This window comes from Heteronotia binoei, chromosome 5, assembly GCF_032191835.1.
Source record: "Heteronotia binoei isolate CCM8104 ecotype False Entrance Well chromosome 5, APGP_CSIRO_Hbin_v1, whole genome shotgun sequence".
In the NCBI taxonomy this organism is placed as follows: domain Eukaryota; kingdom Metazoa; phylum Chordata; class Lepidosauria; order Squamata; family Gekkonidae; genus Heteronotia; species Heteronotia binoei.
Window position 1 is genome coordinate 150,571,863 of NC_083227.1, and position 19,475 is coordinate 150,591,337.

Below are 19,475 nucleotides of genomic sequence, written 5' to 3' on the forward strand. Positions count from 1 at the left end.
AGAAAGGGAGAAAAGTACTTCTTTCTCTACCTTCTCCATCCCATGCATAATCTTGTAAACCTCTATCATGTCACCCCGCAGTCGACATTTCTCCAAGCTACAGAGCCCCAAGCGTTTTAACCTTTCTTCATAGGGAAAGTGTTCCAAACCTGTAATCATTCTAGTTTCCCTTTTCTGCACTTTTTCCAATGCTATAATATGCTTTTTGAGGTGCGGTGACCAGAATTGTACACAGTATTCCAAATGAGACCGCACCATCGATTTATACAGGGGCATTATGGTACTGGCTGATTTGTTTTCAATTCCCTTCCTAATAACTCCCAGCATGGCGTTGGCCTTTTTTATTGCAATCGCACAGTCTTGACATTTTCAGTGAGTTATCTACCACGACCCCAAGCTCTCTCTCTTGGTCAGTCTCTGCCAGTTCACACCCCATCAACTTGTATTTGTAGCTGGAATTCTTGGCCCCAATGTGCATTACTTCGCACTTGGCCACACTGAACCTCATCTGCCATGTTGACGCCCACTCACCCAGCCTCAACAGATCCCTTTGGAGTGCCTCACAATCCTCTCTGGTTCTCACCACCCTGAACAATTTAGTGTCATCTGCAAACTTGGCCACTTCACTGCTCACTCCCAACTCCAAATCATTTCTGAACAAGTTAAAGAGCATGGGACCCAGTACTGAGCCCTGCGGCACCCCACTGCTTACCGTCCTCCACTGCGAAGACTGCCCATTTATACTCACTCTCTGCTTCCTATTACTCAGCCAGTTTTTGATCCACAAGAGGACCTGTCCTTTTACTCCATGACTCTCAAGCTTTCTAAGGAGCCTTTGATGAGGAACTTTATCAAAAGCTTTCTGGAAGTCAAGGTAAACAACATCTATTGGGTCTCCTTTGTCCACAAGTTTGTTCACCCCCTCAAAGAAATGTAACAGGTTAGTGAGTCAAGATCTTCCCTTACAGAACCCATGCTGAATCTTCCTCAATAACTCGTGTTCATCAATGTGCCTACTCATTCTGTCCTTGATAATGGTTTCTACCAACTTTCCCGGTATTGAAGTCAGACTGACTGGCCTGTAATTTCCCGGATCTCCTCTGGAACCCTTTTTAAAGATGAGGGTGACATTTGCTACCTTCCATTCCTCAGGAACAGAGGCAGATTTCAATGAAAGATTACATATTTTTGTCAAGAGATCCAAAAGTTCAACTTTCAGTTCTTTCAGAACTCTTGGATGTATGCCATCCGGACCTGGTGACTTATTAGATTTTAATTCGTCTATCAGTTGTAGGACCTCCTCTCTTGTCACCTCAATCTGACTCAGGTCTTTCAACAGCTCTTCCAAAATACGTAAGTGGTTCTGGAGCGGGCAAACACTTCTCGTCTTCCACAGTGAAGACAGAGGCAAAAAATGCATTCAGCTTCTCAGCCATTTCCCTATCCTCCTTCAGTAATCCTTTTACCCCTTGGTCATCTAAGGGCCCCACTGCCTCCCTGGCTGGTTTCCTGCTTCTAATATACTTGAAGAAATTTTTGTTGGTCTTTATGTTTTTTGCAATATGCTCCTCATAGTCCCTTTTTGCCTGCCTGATCACAGTCTTGCATTTGATTTGCCACAGCCTGTGTTCCCTTTTATTAATCTCACTTGGACTAGCTTTCCACCGCTTAAAGGAGTCCTTCTTACCTTTTACAGCTTCCATTACTTTGTTTGTTAACCATGCAGGCCTTTTCTTATACCTGTTTGTGCCTTTCCTAACTTGTGGTATATATTTTATCTGAGCTTCTAGGATTGTAGTTTTAAATAGTCTCCAAGCTTCCCCAAGGGTTTTGACTGTATTTACCTTTCCTTTCAGTTTCCTCTTCACATGCCTCCTCATCTCAGAGAATTTACCCCTTTTAAAATTAAACGTGGCTGTGCTGGTCTTTTGGGACAACTCTCTATTTATACAAATAAATCTCTTTTGTACAGCTCCCGCTTGTTCCAGAAAGCATCCCAGTGCCTAACAAACTTAAACCCTTCCTCCCTACACCATCGTCTCATCCACACATTGAGACTTCTAATTTGTGCCTGTCTCTCCAGCCCTGCACGTGGAACAGGTAGCACTTCTGAGAAGGCTACCTTGGAGGTCCTGGCCTAGCAGCCTAAATTTTTCCTCCAGGACTTCACGACTGCATTTCCCCACATTGTTGGTGCCCATATGCACCACAACCACGGCTCCTCCCCAGCACTGTCTATCAGCCTATCTACAACACGTGTAATGTCCGCTACCTTCGCACCAGACAGGCAAGTCACCATACAGTCAGTACACGGTTTTGCCACCCAGCTGTCTGCTTGCCTAAGGATCGAATCACCAACTACCAAGACCCCCCCGCCCCTGCCCAGGGATGGTTCTTTGGCACGAAAGGATACCTGCTCACCAACTGAAGAAGAGGTCCCTTCTGAGGGCACATTCCCCTTATCCTCAGCACGGTGCCCTGTTCCCTCATGCTCCCTGGCAGCAACGGGGCTGCCACGTTCAGAGTGCGGCTCATCTAATATGTCCTCAAGAGTCTTCTCCGAGTGCCTAACTGACTGTCTCTGCTTCTCCAGGTACTCACCTCGGTCTCAAGGGTACGAACTCGTTCCCAGAGGACCAGGAGCTCCTTGCATCGAGAACACACCCAAGACTTCTGTCCTGTGGGCAGATAGTCATACATGTGACACTCAGTGCAAAACACTGGAAAACCCCCACCCCCCTGTTGGCATTCTACCTTCATGATAGCTTTTTAAAAAATAAACAGTCCCCTTTTAAATCCTGTTTGTTTATGTGGCTCCCCTTCTGGAGGGTCAACTTACCTCATTGGGAACACAAGGAAAATAGGGATCTGGATTCCTGGTCCTTACACAGCCCCCAGGCGAAGAGCCACAGGCCAAGAGCCCTTTAGCTCTCGCCCTTCGGCTTGTGCCTCTGGCAAGGCACAGCTTAATAATGCAAAGAGGGTGGGGAACACAGCCACTCCTAATCAATTAGCAACAATCACCTTCAGCCCACTCAAACCAAACAGGCAGCAGTTCCCCAGCAACCACAAACTCAGAATTTTCAGCAGTCACACAAACTCAGAAATTCTCAGCAACTACTCCAGCTGCTTCGAAAGTCAAACCTCACCCTTATAGCACTTATTCTCTGCTCTCTCTCAGAGCTTCTCTGCTCTCTCTCAAAGGTCTCTGAAATGCAGGTTTGCAGGTTATGAGAATATTGCTCCATTCCTAAATCAGTTTCAGAGAGAGACTCTGAAACTGGCTCCAACATTGATCGCCAGTCAGCTGATTATATTGTGACTGCAAGCTTGCTCTAGTAGCACTGGATTTAAAAAACAGGATTTGCCTTGTATATTTTTAAAGCCACCACTGAGGACAGTCACCCATTGTAAGGGAGTTACCTTACTCTTGGAATACCACTATTATGAGACATGATAATCATATGATATATATAGTTATTGATTGGCTGTAACTAAAATAGACATTGTTACTAAATGATGGATGAATGGACATTATATTAATTTGATTACTCTGTGATTTTTGTGAATTTATATTTGCAGCAGCCTTTTCATTCATTTGAGTTCCCATCCACTGTGGCCCCTTATTGTTGGTCTTATAACTATATAAGTAAAATGGGTCCTGTTTACTTAGGAGATGCCTGGAAACTTCACAGCTGGAAGAGAGATGTGTGTGAAGGGCAAGTCACATTTAATCATCTTACCACAAAATAATTCACCTTGTGCACATTTATTGTTTTGTTCTTGCAAAATTGTATTAACCAAAAATGGACATTTGATTGTTGCACAAACATGAACATATTTCGAAGAGCTAATTTCTTGCCGCTATTGCATTCACATCAAATATTTCGTATTAATAAAGACATCTCCAAACCAGTGAATTATGATGCTCACAACAAACATAATGAAAACTGCTTAAAAATTTCACAGACATTAAAACAACTTTCCTGACCAATTCTGGTTTATACATTCTTCAGAATGAAAGCAGTTTGGGGAAACTTCCTGGCCTCAACAGGCAGGTTATTTCACTGGGTGGGAGCCACAACAAAGAATTCTCAGGTATGGGCAGCAGTTGATCTTACCAATTTACAAGGTGGGCAGGGCCATGCCCAGGACTTAAAGTTTGCTGGGGAACACAGCAAGGATCTTTGCTTGGGAGGGGGGCAAGGTGAGCACAGTTGCAAGACATGCAGTCCCCCGCCATGTAAGGAGCTAAGGATGACTACAGAGAAGCCCCCTCCTTGGAAGCCCAAGACTTCATCTCACCCCCCTCCTTTCCAGGTTCTACTTCCCACCACAAGGGAAAGAGAAATGAGTGGCCACGATAATGGCAGCCAGCACAGACATGTGCAGCAGGGGCCAAGGCATTGAGCAAGCCCCCAAGGAGGCCCAGGTCAGGTTGATGTTGAGAAGGGTGGTTGCAGCTTGAGGTGTGTCCTCCTCCTGTGGGCCAGCCAAGCACCAAGGTGGGCCCTTCCTGGAGCAGGGGCAGTATGCACAGGGGCCACCTTACGTGTCCAAGGGTGGCTGGCAACACGGGCACTGCTGCTGGGGGAGAAGCGTGCCAAGATGCCCCAGGCAGTCAGAACAAACCATGAGAGCTGCCAACCAAGGAGGAGGAGCTGCACAGAAGCCCACAGGTGGGTGAGCAAGGAAGCTGGCTGCCCTCCCTCCTTCCCTTGGGACCACGGCCTGTCCCCTCTCACTCCCGGTGTTAAATATGCAGCTTCTCAGCTTTGGCCAAGGCCCATGGTGGAGACTGCCACTGGCTGGCAGACACTGCCCAAGGGACTCAGGGGCGATGGGGGACTGTGTTTGGTGGGGCCAGGAACGTTGCTCTGAAGGTACCGTATTTTTCGGACCATAAGACGCACTCCCCCCCCCCAAAAAAAAGTGGGGGGGAAGTGCGTGTGTCTTATGGTCCGAATACTAAAAGATGAGGGGGGGAGGGGCCTGCAGCGCCCGGGAGACAAGCGGCGAGATCGCTCCCTCCGCCCCCATTGCCAACCCAGCACTTTGCAGGGAGCAATCTTGCTGCTTGTCTCCCAGCCAGGCGTGCTTGCCCCGCGCTTGCGTGCCTGGCTGGGAGACAAGCGGCGAGATCGCTCCCTGCAAAGTGCTGGGTTGGCGATGGGGGCGGAGGGAGCGATCTCGCTGCTCGTCTCCCAGCCAGGCACGCAAGTGCGGGGCAAGCACGCCTGGCTGGAAGACAAGCGGCGAGATCGCTCCCTCCGCCCCCATCGCCAACCCAGCACTTTGCAGGGAGCGATCTCGCCGCTTGTCTTCCAGCCAGGCGTGCTTGCCCCACGCTTGCGTGCCTGGCTGGGAGACAAGCAGCGAGATCGCTCCCTCCGCCCCCATCGCCAAGCGCTGCGTTTGCGGAGGGGGGGATTCCTCTTTCCCTGTCTGCATGGCTTCACAAGCTGAAGCCAGGCAGAGAGGAATCCCCCCCCCTCCGCAAAGGCAGCGCTTGGCCAAGCGCTGGGTTTGCGGAGGGGGGGGGGGCTTCCTCTGTCCCTGTCTGCGTGGCTTCAGCTTCTGCTGATAGCAAGGGCTGGGTTCGGAGGCAGCCAAGCCTCGGATCCCAGCCCTTGCTATCAGCAGAAGCTGAAGCCAGGCAAAGAGGAAGCCCCCTCCCCTCCGCAAACGCAGCGCTTCGCGAAGCGCTGGGTTTGCGGAGGGGGGGGGCTTCCTCCGTGCCTGTCTGCCAGGCTTCAGCTGCTGCTTCTAGTAAGGGCTGGGATCGGAGGCAGGATTGAGAGGGGGAAGGTGCCTAGATCTGGGTGCACAGCTTCAAAATTTTTTTTCCTGTTTTCCTCCTCCAAAAACTAGATGCATCTTATGGTCCGGTGCGTCTAATGGTCCGAAAAATACGGTAAATAGGTGGGGCTGGGACCCTGGGGACACCACCGCAGCTACAGCCAGAGGGTGAGACATTTAGACCTTTAAGCCTGCTCCAGATGCAGGCCTAAAGTTACCCCGTGCCCTCCACCTCTTCCCCCACTGGAGTAGTTTAGGATGCCAACCAAGACCACACATCCTATCACAGCCACACACACAACCCAGGACTACATAAACCCCAGCTAGGACATAGATCAGAAAAGGTGAATGGCACGAGTGTGTCATGCACATTTAAGAGTCTTCGACTCTGGGGTGGGAAATTCACTGAAAAAGCACTTAGTGCAAACAAGGAGAAAGCAAAAGTTGCATTTTCCTAAAACTGCTCCGTTCAGAACCCTTACAGGCAGCCCATCTCTGTACAGAGATAGCAAAGGGGATACTCCATTCCCACAACAGGGGGATGTAAGAACAGTGCATCCCACACAGATAAGCAAGGATGGTGGACTGCAGCTCTAAAAACAGGACTTTTACAACCAGTGCCCATTGCACCTACGCTTTATTTACCACCCCCATCCTTAATCCTGCAAATGTCTCTAGCAGTATGTATGTATGTTGAGGGGGAGGGTCTGGCAGATGTGCTTCCTGTGTCTCTTCCCTGCTTGGGGGGGGGGGGGCGTAGCACAATATTGTGCCAAAAGCCTACTACTGGGGAGCCAGCATAACTGCAGTCTGGGGTGTGTTAAGGCTGGCAGAAAACTAACGTTGTCTATTACTTTCCAGGTGTACAAAGTTTCATTGTAACTCCCTGCAATGGATCAGTAAGTGCTGGATCGGTGGCTATGCCACGTCCCACAAGAGGAGGAGCCCATCAACCCGGAAATGACACCTAGCCATCTTATACATATATTGAACTGTGGCACTTTATTTTGTAGCTGTTAATAACCTTAATTGTTTATTTAATTTAATTGAATGTATTTAACTATTTTAATTGTCTTTTATTGTAATAACTGGATTTTAGTGCAATCATGGTGCAAACCATGTCATGTAAGCCGCTCTGAGCCCGCTTTGGCGGGGGAGGGCGGGATATAAGAATAAAATTATTATTATTATTATTATGGAGACCCCTTCCAAGGTGGACCGGAGGGACCCCAAATGCTGCCTGAACACCATGTACAGGACCCTAGCCGTCCCTTGATCTTTGTTACCAGTCCAATACACCACTTGTCACCATCCTTGAATCTCTTTTAATCTGTACAGGCAGTCATCCAACAGGGCAGGGGCTAGGCAGGACACCATTTCCAGTACAATGCAAACCACCTGCCAAACCTGTAGCGTGATCAGCAACTGCATAGACCTTGCTGCCCTGCTGTGGAATTGGCGACTTTGTTGTCCCAGCCTGTCTTGCACCATTACTCTATGCTCTAACAGCTCTTCAGCCAGCCCAACCATCCCTCGTTAGCACACAGTGATTGTGACAGCTCTACCTGTTGCTGTGCCGTCTGTAACTGTAGCTTGCAAAGGAGCTTTTATCAGAATGAGGGAGCTGGACACCCTATTCATATAGCTTCGTTCTAGTCCTGCCAGATGCTGTTAAATATATGTCTGGATTTTTCTACAGCTGTATCTCTGTGTGACTGAGGTCTGACAGATGAGGCTCACTTCCCACACCTTACTCATTCCTATCCTCAGCTATCTTCAGTATGCAGATCAAGTTGGGAGAATCCTCTGGGATTAGTCCTGGAGGGGGGGCATAACTATGCCCCTGCAAGGAGGAACAATCTCCCCTATATCACTGCTTGCCTAAAAGGAGGAGACGGGGAAACTTGGAATGTAAGGGTTACTGGGGCAAATATTAGCAGACAGTGGTAATGAGCCAGTGGCAGGAGAGCCAGTTTGGTGTAGTGGTTAAGTGTGCGGACTCTTATCTGGGAGAACCGGGTTTGATTCCCCACTCCTCCACTTGCACCTGCTAGCATGGCCTTGGGTCCGCCATAGCTCTGGCAGAGGTTATCCTGCCACAGTGTCGATAGACAGCAGTACCTCTCAAATTTTAATCAGCTTTAAATAATATATACTTTATTCCTACACAGCTGACTTGTTTAGACTGATCAATTAAAAGATCCAACGTTTCTTTCAGTAATACCTGAAACTTGGTCAGTTTCCAGCAGGTACTAATATCTAATCCCCATTTTATTTTACATTTTATTGTGCTTATTTTCATTTCGGTTATTACAGCCTGATGTGCCAATCCAAAGTAATCTTTACTACTAAAAAGCTGCAGTCAACCAGACAAATTACTTTGGAAAGGAACTTACCTATATTATTTGCAGACTTTTAAAACATTATTTATTAAGGAACTTTTTCCAAACTACACACGCTTTCAATGGGCATAGTTCTACTTTTCAAGTGCCGTAACCTCTCTTTTAACACACACAAAACTTATTGAAATGTTTACTTTTGCCTTGGAGATCACTTTTGACCTCCTTGCTAGAACACCTGCACAAACTTTAAGCAATTTACTCATTTAGGCTACCTCTGCAAAACTGCAGTGGTTCTCCAATAAGAGCCTCAATGCTGCAGTAATTTGTATCTCATGTAGTGCTATTCACTGTTAACATAAGGAGGAACACAGTTTCTGTAGCAGAAAGTGGGTCACTGCTTTTAAACATTCAGTTCATGAAGAGAACAAGAAGTTGTGAAATATTTTTTTATTATAACTATAAACCTTTAAAACTCCTTGTCTTCGTTGTATCTACTTAACAACGGAATGAAAATGTCACTGCTTTCAGAACTGGAAATTCCCCACCAGACTTCAAAAGACTGTTTATTTCTTTTGTTTAAAGCAAAAAGTGAGTACACGTAGCAATTACTGGAGTTACTGGAAGCATAGCTCGGGTGGAGCCTGCAGACTAAAGGGAAATAAGAATTTTTAAATCATTTAATAGCATAAAAGAATGGTGTCTACTGATGAGGCAACATACTAACGCATACAGAGAACTGCTCAAGAGAAACAACAGAAGCCATCCTATAGGCCAATCGGCATTACCCCAAAACATAAAAGTAATGCTTGTGTGTAATTCTACTGTGGAAAGTTTCTTTTACAATAAATAATGCACAGCTGCTGTTCTGAGACACATTTGTATAAACCACCCTAAAAGATGAACACATTTAATTGCAAATAGAAGCATATTAGAAACAGCGTTTAGGCATTTTACAGCTCCAACATATTTTGCTACTTCAGCTATCATTAGGAAACATAGTCAAACAGCTAAAAATCAGGAAAAGTGTGGCCCAGACTGTCAGCTCTTCGCCACTTGGCCTAGTGTGCACACACACTAATTAATTTTTTAAAAGCCTTTCTACATAATTTCACTGACACTTGAGGGTACAGGTCCATTTTCCCACAGCCTCTTAGACAGAGCACCAGCAGGAAGCTTTACCGTTAATATCACTTCAGGTGAAACTGTGCTCTTTACAACTAAGCTCCAAATTCAGAAATTCACCAATAAAGTTCCGGTTCTCTTGGACTCTGCTTTCCTAAAGACAAATTTATGACATTTTGGAGTTATTCCAAAAAACATTTTATGTATTTCCAACCCCCACAGTGCATATCCACGAATGTGATATTTATTTACTTCTTTTAAACCTTGCCTTTTTCCCTATGGGGAAGGAAGCAGCTTACGTCATTCTCATCTGTTTTATCTTCATAGGAAACCTACAAGGTAGGTTTGGCTGAGAGTGTGTAATTGGCATAAGGCCACCAAGCGTGTTTCTATGACAGACTAAGGATCTGATACTGGGCCTCTAACCATTACACAACACCGTCCGGAGGGCTTGCCTAGCGTCCTGCCTCCGGCCTCTTGCCAGCTGCCACCGTTGCCGGGAGAGTCGCCGGGAGACGCCCAGCAAGCCTCCAGCCCGAGGGCCAATGAGTCCAGCATCGAAGGTCTCCAGCGGATGGCTGGAGAACTCTCAGACGCCCTCTGGTGCCAAAACGTTGTCAGCGGCCAACCGCACACAGCTGGGCTTAATAAAAGTGGGGAAGTTCAGCTGGGAGGGGGCAGGGGTCGCAAGGGACGAGATTTAAAAGGAACCATTCAAGCACGCCGGGGAGGAAGAGCTCGGTGTTGTCGGTTCACAAGGTACAGAGAGAGAGCGCGGAACGAACGACAGGAGCAACCTTCAACCTCCCCCGCTCAGTCTGAGGCGTGCCTGGTTCCTGATTTAATCCGTCCTGGAGCGGTCGCTCGGCCCCTCCCAGGTTCCGACAGAGGGAGAACCTGACGAATACTGGTTCACTAACCATTACGCAACACTGGTTCTCATCCACTTTCCCTGCAATGCCCTTATCAGTTCACTATAAAAAAGGGAATCATTCCAGGATCAGCAAGTCCATACACTGGCCTCCTGCTAATCAAACGGTAAAAGCACATTTCTTTACACAACTCCTCTGGGCTCCCCATTTGGGACATAACTGTCAGCTTCCGATGCTGGAAACCCAGATGCCCCATTTAGGACATAACTGTCAGCTTCCGATGCTGGAAACCCAGATGTCCCACTAGATGTCAGCCCTATACAATTATTGCAAGAATGGCCCACAACCAGACGCACAAGGGGGGGGGGGAGAAAAAGGGAAAATGCTCACTGCAGGTAGCAGGAAAATGAACAGCATAATGCAAAATGAAAGGCAGAAGGTTGCTGCCTTTTATTACCTCACACATTCCTTTGCTGTAGTTACAGGGGAAAGGGGCAGGAAAAGTCCATAACTTGTTGCAGGGGCTCAGAAACTTACCAACCCTTAGAAAGTCTAAAGCACGAGACTTATGCAAAGCCATCAACTTGGCTTGTCTCATTACTTGCAAGTATTTCTGCAAATAAAAAAAAATTACAACTGGTCATCTCCACAATCCACAATTGTGCAGAGTTATGCCAATTCTAATAATCTTGCCCTGGAAATTACACAAATAGAATTACAGGAGTCTAGTACATTTAGGCTCACAACGATTATTTATATAGCACACTTACTTTCAGCAGCACAACACTCTTGGCAACAGAGCTAATTTGAGGAGAAAAGTGAAGAGTCAAAAATAACATGAAGGCTATGAGACTGTGGGGAGGAGCCAACAACCACATAGCCAATTTAGAGACAGAAGGCTGAGGGAAAATAATGACCTCAGTGTTATCTATCTTCATTTTCAGAAAATGAGAGGCTATCCAAGAACAGACAGCAGAGACAGAGAGGAAAGGGATTGAAAAGTAAAGCCCTTGTTATGTTATGCTAATGTGCCCTTCCAACTCATAATAGGTGCCCAATATGATTGGTAGTGCTGAACAAATCAGTTATCTCATATACATTGATTTTGTTCTGGACAGTCAGATTACAGGACAATGGCTATATTTCACTTGCAATTTTTTTGTTATGGTCTTAACGTAACATCAAGCAATGAAGTGAGATATTATATGGTGGGAGTTTTAATGGACCATATTACTGCCAAAGCAGTGCCATGGTCGGACCACTATGCCCTCAAGGCTCGTGTGGATGTCCCACCCCAAGCCCGTTTAGGCGGTGAGCATATTTTAGCTCGTCCGCGGAGCCTGATGGAACCTAAGCGGTTCCAAGTGGCTCTACAGGATTCCTGGCCCCCCTCTGAGGGGCTTTTTCCAGTGCCTCTTAAAGAGGCTGTGGTCTGCCCTCTCTTGAAAAACCTACATTAGACCCGGCCGAGTTGGTACACTACTGGCCGGTCTCGAATTTACCCTTTCGGGGTAAAATTATTGAGAGGGCAGTAGCGCTACAGCTACAGAGCTTTCTAGATGACACATCCATCCTAGACCCCCACCAGTCCGGCTTCTGCCCAGGTCATGGGATGGAGACAGTGCTGGTTGCCCTGGTGGACGACCTCCAGCGGCATCTGGACCGAGGCGGCTCAGCGGTACTGATGTTGTTAGATCTGTCGGCTGCGTTCAATATGGTCGACCATCAGTTGCTAGCCCACTGCCTCCCTGATGCAGGGATTCAGGGGTTGGCCTTGTACTCTTTCCTAGATGGTTGGGGACAAAGGGTGGAGATTGGGGGAGAGTCGTCCCAGAGGCACGCGCTTAATTGTGGGGTGTCTCAGGGGGCGGTGCTCTCCCCGATGTTGTTCAACATCTACATGTACCCCCTTGCTCAGATTGCCTGGAGGTATGGGTTGGGCTGCCACAAGTATGCTGATGACACCCAGCTCTATCTGCTGATGGATGGCCGACCTGGCTGTGTTCCAGAAAATCTGGACCTGGCGTTGCAAGCTGTGGCAGGATGGCTTAGGCTGAGTCACTTGAAGCTGAATCCAATGAAGACAGAAATCCTCCGCCTGAGTCGCGGTGGTCTGGGCAGTGAAACCCCCTTACCAGAATTTGACGGTGCGCCACTGACAATGGCGCACAAGGTCAGAAGCTTGGGGTTGCTGCTGGAGCCTGCCTTGACAATGGGGGCCCAGAAAGCAGCCACTGCTAAATCCGCATTTTTCCATCTTAGGTGGGTGAGGCAGCTGGTCCCCTTCCTTGAATGCGGAAACTTGGCAACAGTGATCTATGCAATGGTCACCTCAAGACTGAACTACTGTAATGCCCTCTACTTGGGACTGCCCCTGTCTCGAATCCAGAAACTACAGCTAGTGCAAAACGTGGCAGCCAGGCTGCTCTTGGGGCTTCCCAGGTGGGAGCACATACAGCCGGGACTGCGGGAACTGCACTGGCTGCCAATAGTATACCGGATTCGGTAGAAGGTGCTGGTTATCACCTTTAAAGCCCTGTATGGCCTAGGACCTGCCTACCTTAGGGACCGTCTCTCCCAACATGTTCCCCAGAGGGTACTTAGATCTGGGTTTCGAAATCTATTAGAAATCCCTGGGCCAAAGGAGGCCAAATTAAAGACCACTAGATAGAGGGCCTTCTCGATTGCAGCCCTCTACTGGTGGAATCAACTACCAGAGGAAGTGACGGACTTGCGGGACCTTGCCCAGTTCCGCAAGGCCTGTAAGACCACTCTCTTCCAGTTGGCTTTCAACTGACGCTGAGCCTTGTATCGTAGGGAAATTGCAGAAATTCTGTCGTCATTGAAATTATATAACATCAACGAGACGAGCACCAAATTATTCTGACTATTTTAATTACTGAATGTGTGATTTCATAATATGTATGGATTTTAATTGTTTGTTGTGGTTTTATACTGTGAGCCGCCCTGAGCCTGCTTCGGTGGGGAGTTCGGGATATAAATCGAATCAAATAAATAAATAAATAGTTGACTGAACAACCATATAGATCAGCAAACCATGCAATGTTTGTTTGGTGTAATAATTTCCAAACAAATTTAATATGTGGACAATCCATTTAAACCACACTTGGTTTGTTACTTTACCCCATAATCAAATATGTCAATTTGTTGGCATTATGGCATAAAATTAATAAGAGGCACTTTTAAAATGATGTGCTACTAGCTGCAAGTCAAAATAAATATGGTAACTAATATTTAGGGCATCAGATAATTTACTGGAAAATGCTCGAATTCTAATTTTCCAGAATACCCATAATTGATCTAGAGGTACTTCAGGAGACTTGATGATGACTGCACACGTAACTGAATGGGTGAAGAGCTTTGTACTATGAACAGGGATGAGGAATGTATCAGAAAGAGCAGCAGCAAGGTAGCCACAGCGCAAGAGTTTAGTCTGCAATCTAATCTCCAGCCTACACAAATAAAGTACTGGTGAATTCTGAGGAAAGAAAAGTAAACATATGTGAATCCTAAAGGAAATAAATCCAAAACAACAGCAATCCATTTGTCAACAAAAATCCAAATGGAAAGTAAAATCGATCACAAAACTTAGGACACTGCCCACTTCAGCAGCTAATATATTTAAGCAATGCCAGAATAAACCAAACAGTGCCACATTAGACAAAAGTAAAAGCACAGCAAGAAAGGAGTGCATAACATATGGTAAAGCTTACAAAGATAACAAGTTGTTAAGAAGCCCAGCAGCTGGCACTTTAGCACTCAACCTGTCCACTTAGTGGCCAGACTGACAAAACTTTGTCAGTTCAACAGTTCATACAAATGTAACATTAATAACCACATATGTAGTTTCACGGGGATAGGAGCCAAATTTATGTCTATGTGACTATCAGGCGCAGCATTTAGCCTCCTTGCAAACGAAACTGATGCTAAACAGAACAGCAAGCACTCCAAGTGACTAAGTTGGAAGAAGCTCCTCCCCTTGCAGACCAGGTGAGACAAAATGACAGTAGACAACTTTTAACACCCTTACCAACAAAAAGCCATCTAGCATACAAATATTAGCCCTGTGCTCTTCTTTCCCTCCTACTGGACAAGTTACCTCCTCATCCCTCCTGTAAGATATCCAGTAGTATTCATTTCTATAATGGAAAAATGCTTAGAGATGAGCAAATGATACCAAAGTATCCTGATATATTTATGCCATATGTACTCCAACATACTTATCATATGCGCCATGACATCCAGCTGATTTTGACACTTTTCAAAGACTACAGTATATTGTGTCTTCAACAGAAGTACTAAAAGAGAAAGGAATATTTTCAGGAACTGCATTGATCAGTGGTGATTTAATGAACACTAATAACTTCTCATTACCTCTGGGCTGCGTACAACTGCGTGAGTGATCCCTGCTTCTGATTCGAGAGCTGCTTCTAAAATGTTTTCCTAATGTTTAAGATCTGGTTGTAGCAATTTAGAGGAGCAGGTAACTTGATATTCTGCAAACTAGCACAGTATGTGAAATTAAAGACAGCAGATCCAGTGGGTTGTCATGCCTAGCCTCAGTAGCACTCGTGCACTTTTGTTCTGGGCAGCCCAGTTGAAACTTCAAGCTTCTGCTAGCTTCCCTTGAAAGACTGCTCCTTTAGCACAGGCACGTATTTTATAAAGATTACAGATTTGGGAAATAAGGGAAAGGTGTACTTCGACATCTTGACTGGTATGTTAAAAGTTATTTTGAGCAGACTAGCCCAATAATAACTGCTTAGGTTTTATGAATTAAAAAGTGAGTTAAATATTCCAAAATGGGTTACTCTACACACAGTTGTAAGAACATGCGTGAACTCAGAAATCAGGCTTGAGAAGCAAATAATTAAAATAAAATCATTTCAGATCTGATTCCAGTGAAATACCTTTAAGTGTATTAATCCTTTGAGCCCGAGTCGGCATTCCAGTATGTGATTTCCACAGATGGCCATCCTAGAAAATCCAGCAGGCTTGCCAGACAGAGTAAGTTATTTGCCCCAAAATATACAGTGATATACCATGTGTATAGAGATAGGTATAAGATAGTAATAAGTAAACTTGGGATAAGAAACTGACACTATCCAGCTGAAATTGTTCTATTTTTCCACTTCCACTGAGTATAATGATACTGCAATAACAATACATTCTGCTTAAGTATATTAACTGTCTTGGTTAATTCTTATCCTGTACTAACATGGGTAGATCACATAGATAAAATAAAAACAAGGGATTTCATAGTTTAGGGTGTTTCTTCTATGACCTTGCCTGCCTCATAATGCTAAGGCAGCATGCAGTAGTTTCTTAACAATGGGTGACATTACACCAGCATGATAAACCATCCAGGCCAATTAATGGCTTCAAATGTATCACAGCCTTCAATGAATTTTATTCAAGTCCAGTTGATTTTACATTATACTCCATTGTCCTTGGTTTTGATAACCTAATTCAGCTGGTCCTTTCAAATGTTACAAGTTCAGGTGAATGTGGGTACTGAAATCCATTCTCTTGTAATGGAAGTTCTATAACTATACCAGGGGTGGCCATCGGTAGCTCTCCAGTTGTTCTTTTTGCCTACAACTCCCATCAGCCCCAGCCATTGGCCATGCTACATGGGGCTGATGGGAGTTGTAGGCAAAAAAAAATATCTAGAGAGCTACCATTGGCCACCCCTGCACGCCATGCAACGTTGATAACTCAGAAATGTATCCCATAAAGACATCATCCCTGAATGTCAATTATTCTATAAAGTAGCTTTATGAACCATAACACCCTGGTGTATAAAAAATGAACCTAACAATGGAACCTACTCTTCAAAATGCTGAAAACAAGGCAAGGTGTATATATCTACGAGTAATGAGACACTGCAAAGAAAAATACTTCAAAAAATGGTTATTTTAGTTATTACATGCAAATACGATTTTGCCACATTGTTTGCCCTTTTAGAAAGATGTCTACTTAGTAAGTAAGTAAGTTAGTTTTTATTTATACCCCGCCCTCCCCGCCAAGGCAGGCTCAGGGCGGCTTACAGAACATGATACGATATCATGATATCACAATAACAGATAAAATCAGTCAACAATATAAATACAAATATAAATTAATTTTAAAAAGTTAAAAACTTAAAATTACTCTGTTTTAATGTTTTAACTGCTTAAATTATTTAACTGTTTTATATTTGAAATTGTTTACTTTTAAGTTTGATTAATTGTTGGAAGCCGCCCTGAGCCATTCGTGGGAAGGGCGGGATATAAATCCCAAATAAATAAAAACAAATAAATAAATAAATAAAAGTCCTATTGTATTTCTAACCATTTAAATCAGGACAAGGAGAGGAAAAAAAGCATCCTAAGCGCACAGGGAAATAATTAGGAAAATTAACAAGTAGCAGGCGAGTGATTTTTTTTCCCACAGGCAGAAGACACAAACCTCTCAACCAAGAGAACGCAACCCTTTTGTCACTGCCCTGGATCGCCAAAAGAAAAAAAAAAGTCGCGGGACAGGCAAAAAAACATTCAATTACACAGGCCTAACTAAACGACTGAAAGAAGAGGGACATTCATTCCCAGGAGGAGTTTCACCCCCCCTGCCACAACAACATTTCCACGCTTCAGGCGCCGTGCAGTGCTAGACAGCAAGTTTGAACCAAGGAAAGCCACAAGCGCGAGAAAACTCGTTTCCCCACGACTTGCAAGATCCTGCAGAACCTCGAGTTAAGCAAAGCCCAACAAGGAGACGACCAGAGCGGGGGGAGAAAAAACAAAATCCCAGTTTCTTTCCCCCAAAGCTTGCAGATCTTGGAGACAACGCGGGTGAACTGAGAGCTGCAGGGAGAAAGGAGCCCCCCTGCAACCCCTGCCCCAAGCAGCGCTCCAGAGCCCACCCACCCACCCACCGCGCATGCAATGCTACAAGGCGGACGCCTGGCAACCATTTTACTTGGGGAAAGTTGAAAAGAGGGACCTGCAGGGAGGAAGGCAGGCGGCGGGGAAGAGGAAGGGCGGCGAAAGGAGAAGGGCCCGCCGCGCTGCCTCGCCCCCTTTCCCCGCCCCCCGGCCTCTTACCTCCGGTGCCGTCCGAGTTCTCGTTCAGGCTGCCCGAGGAGTCGTGGTGGGAGCCCACACACCCGCCCATGGGGCCCGGCCGCCCCGGCCCGGAGACCCTCCTCCTGCCCACCCGAGCGCCTCCGCCGCCGTCGCAGCCGCCACTGGCCGGGCAGGCGCGCTAGCTCCGGAGCCGCCGCCCCCTCCTCCTCGCTGCGCCGCTCTCAGGGCCCGCCTCCCGCGTCCCTGCGCCCGCCCAGCGAGGGAAGCGACAGCCGCGCTGCCCAGCCAATCACACCCGCTCCAGCGAAGCCGCTCTGATGGGGTTGCCAAGCCCCAGGTGGGGGCGGGGGATCCCCCGGTTTGGAGCCCCCCCCCCCGCTTCAGGGGCGTCAGGAAGCGGGGGAGGGGAGGGAAGGGTCTGCTGGGAACTCTGTTGTTCCCCAGGGAGATTTATTCCCATAGAAAATAATAGAGAATTGATTGGTGGGCATCTGGGGCTCTGGGTGGGCTGTTTTTTGGGGTAGAGACACCGAATTTTCAGTATAGCATCCACTGCCTCTCCCCAAAATACCCCCTCCAAGTTTCAAAAAGATTGGACAAGAGGTTCAATTCTATGAGCCCCCAAAGAAGGTGCCCCTATCCTTCATTATTTCCTATGGAAGGAAGGAATTGAAAAGATGTGCCGTCCCTTTAAATGTGATGGCCAGAACTCCCTTTGGAGTTCAATGATGCTTGTCACAGCCTTGATCTTGGCTCCACCCCTAATGTCTCCTGGCTCCACGCCCAAGGTCTCCTGGCTGAGGCTCCACCCCCAAAATCCCCAGATATTTCTTGAATTGGACTTGGCAACCCTAAGCTCTGTGTCTAGAGACGGTGAGGAGCTTCGCCGTACCGCCTCCCCTTTCTTTTCCAGCGTGAAGAAAGACCGAGGACGCGCACGAGTGTAGTCTTTCCAAAGTCACTCTTCTTAGGGATACCAAGTCCAATTCAAGAAATATCTGGGGACTTTGGGGGTGGAGCCAGGAGACGTTAGGGGTGGAGCCAAGATCAAGGCTGTGACGAGCAACATTGAACTCCAAAGGGAGTTCTGACCATCACATTGAAAGGGACTGCGTTTTAACTTGAAGGAGGAAGAATTTCACATCTTAGGTGGCCTTTTCAATTCCTTCCTTCCATAGGAAATAATGAAGGATAGGGGCATTTTCTTTTGGGGCTCATAGAATTGGACCCCCTAGTCCAATCTTTTTGAAACTTGTGGGGGTATTTTGGGGAGAGGCACTAGATGCTATACTGAAAATTTGGTGCCTCTATCCCAAAACACAGCCCACCCCCCCAGAGCCCCAGATACCCACGGATCAATTCTCCATGATTTTCTATGGGAATAAATCTCCATGGGGAATAACAGAGTTCCCAGCAGACATTTCCCTCCCCTCCCCCTGCTTTCTGACGACCCTGAAGCGGGGGGAGGGCCTCCAAACCGGGGGATCCCCCGCCCCCACCTGGGGATTGGCAACCCTACACTCCTCCGAAATAATGTCCACTGAACAATCTGGAATCTGTACCGATTACTCCTTCCTGCCTTATCATGCCTAGAGAGTGGCAAGAGTGTAACTTCCTTTCCACACGCAGACGTGGCTCCTTTCCTTTCACAGAAAGACAAATTCAAAAGAACGCTGACAGAGTTGACAGAATCACCACTCTTTGGAGACACCCCCCGCTTTCAAAAAAATATGTTTTTAGTCTCTCTCCTTGGTAGCACCCATAAGAGACCAGAAGGAGCTAGAAGACTTCTTCCAAAACCTTCCAAGCTGAGGAGTAAGTTATCTTCAACTTCATCATCCCTCATCCTGTCATCACAAACAGGAATCCCTTTCAGTCCAGCTTGTGCCTTGGAACTTTAAAAATATTGTGGCTCTTATATTCTATAGAAGATGCCGTATCTGAGATTCCCCAGCTACATTCAGTAAGTCTTCTGAACAGGAGAACTCTTTCGAACACTTTGGAAAGTTCTTTCTCAAAACAAAGTAGTCAATCTTTACACATCTGACAAGAATGGAGGACTTTTAAAATCAAGAAGAGTAGTGTCCAGGTGCATCTGACATTGTTTCCATGCAGCTATGGAGATGCCTCTGAGGCTTAGCCAAGGATTAACTCTGTTTGTAAATATGTTTTGAATGTTTTAATATTTCAAATGCGTTTCAACTGTGAAGGCCAGCGGCCAGGGACAATAAACTTGCACTAGTCAAGGAATA

At 46.4% G+C, this 19,475-nt stretch overlaps 1 protein-coding gene across 1 annotated transcript in view; it reads right to left on the minus strand.

The window, feature by feature from the left end:
- Positions 1–17,432, minus strand: part of UBTD2 (ubiquitin domain containing 2) — a 96,359-nt gene extending 78,927 nt beyond the window's left edge. Inside the window, exon 1 of the mRNA XM_060240588.1 lies at positions 17,242–17,432. Coding sequence (XP_060096571.1) covers positions 17,242–17,311 — 70 coding nt within the window. The 5' untranslated portion in view covers positions 17,312–17,432. The remainder of the gene's footprint in view (positions 1–17,241) is intronic.
- Between the last annotated feature and the right edge of the window lie 2,043 nt (positions 17,433–19,475).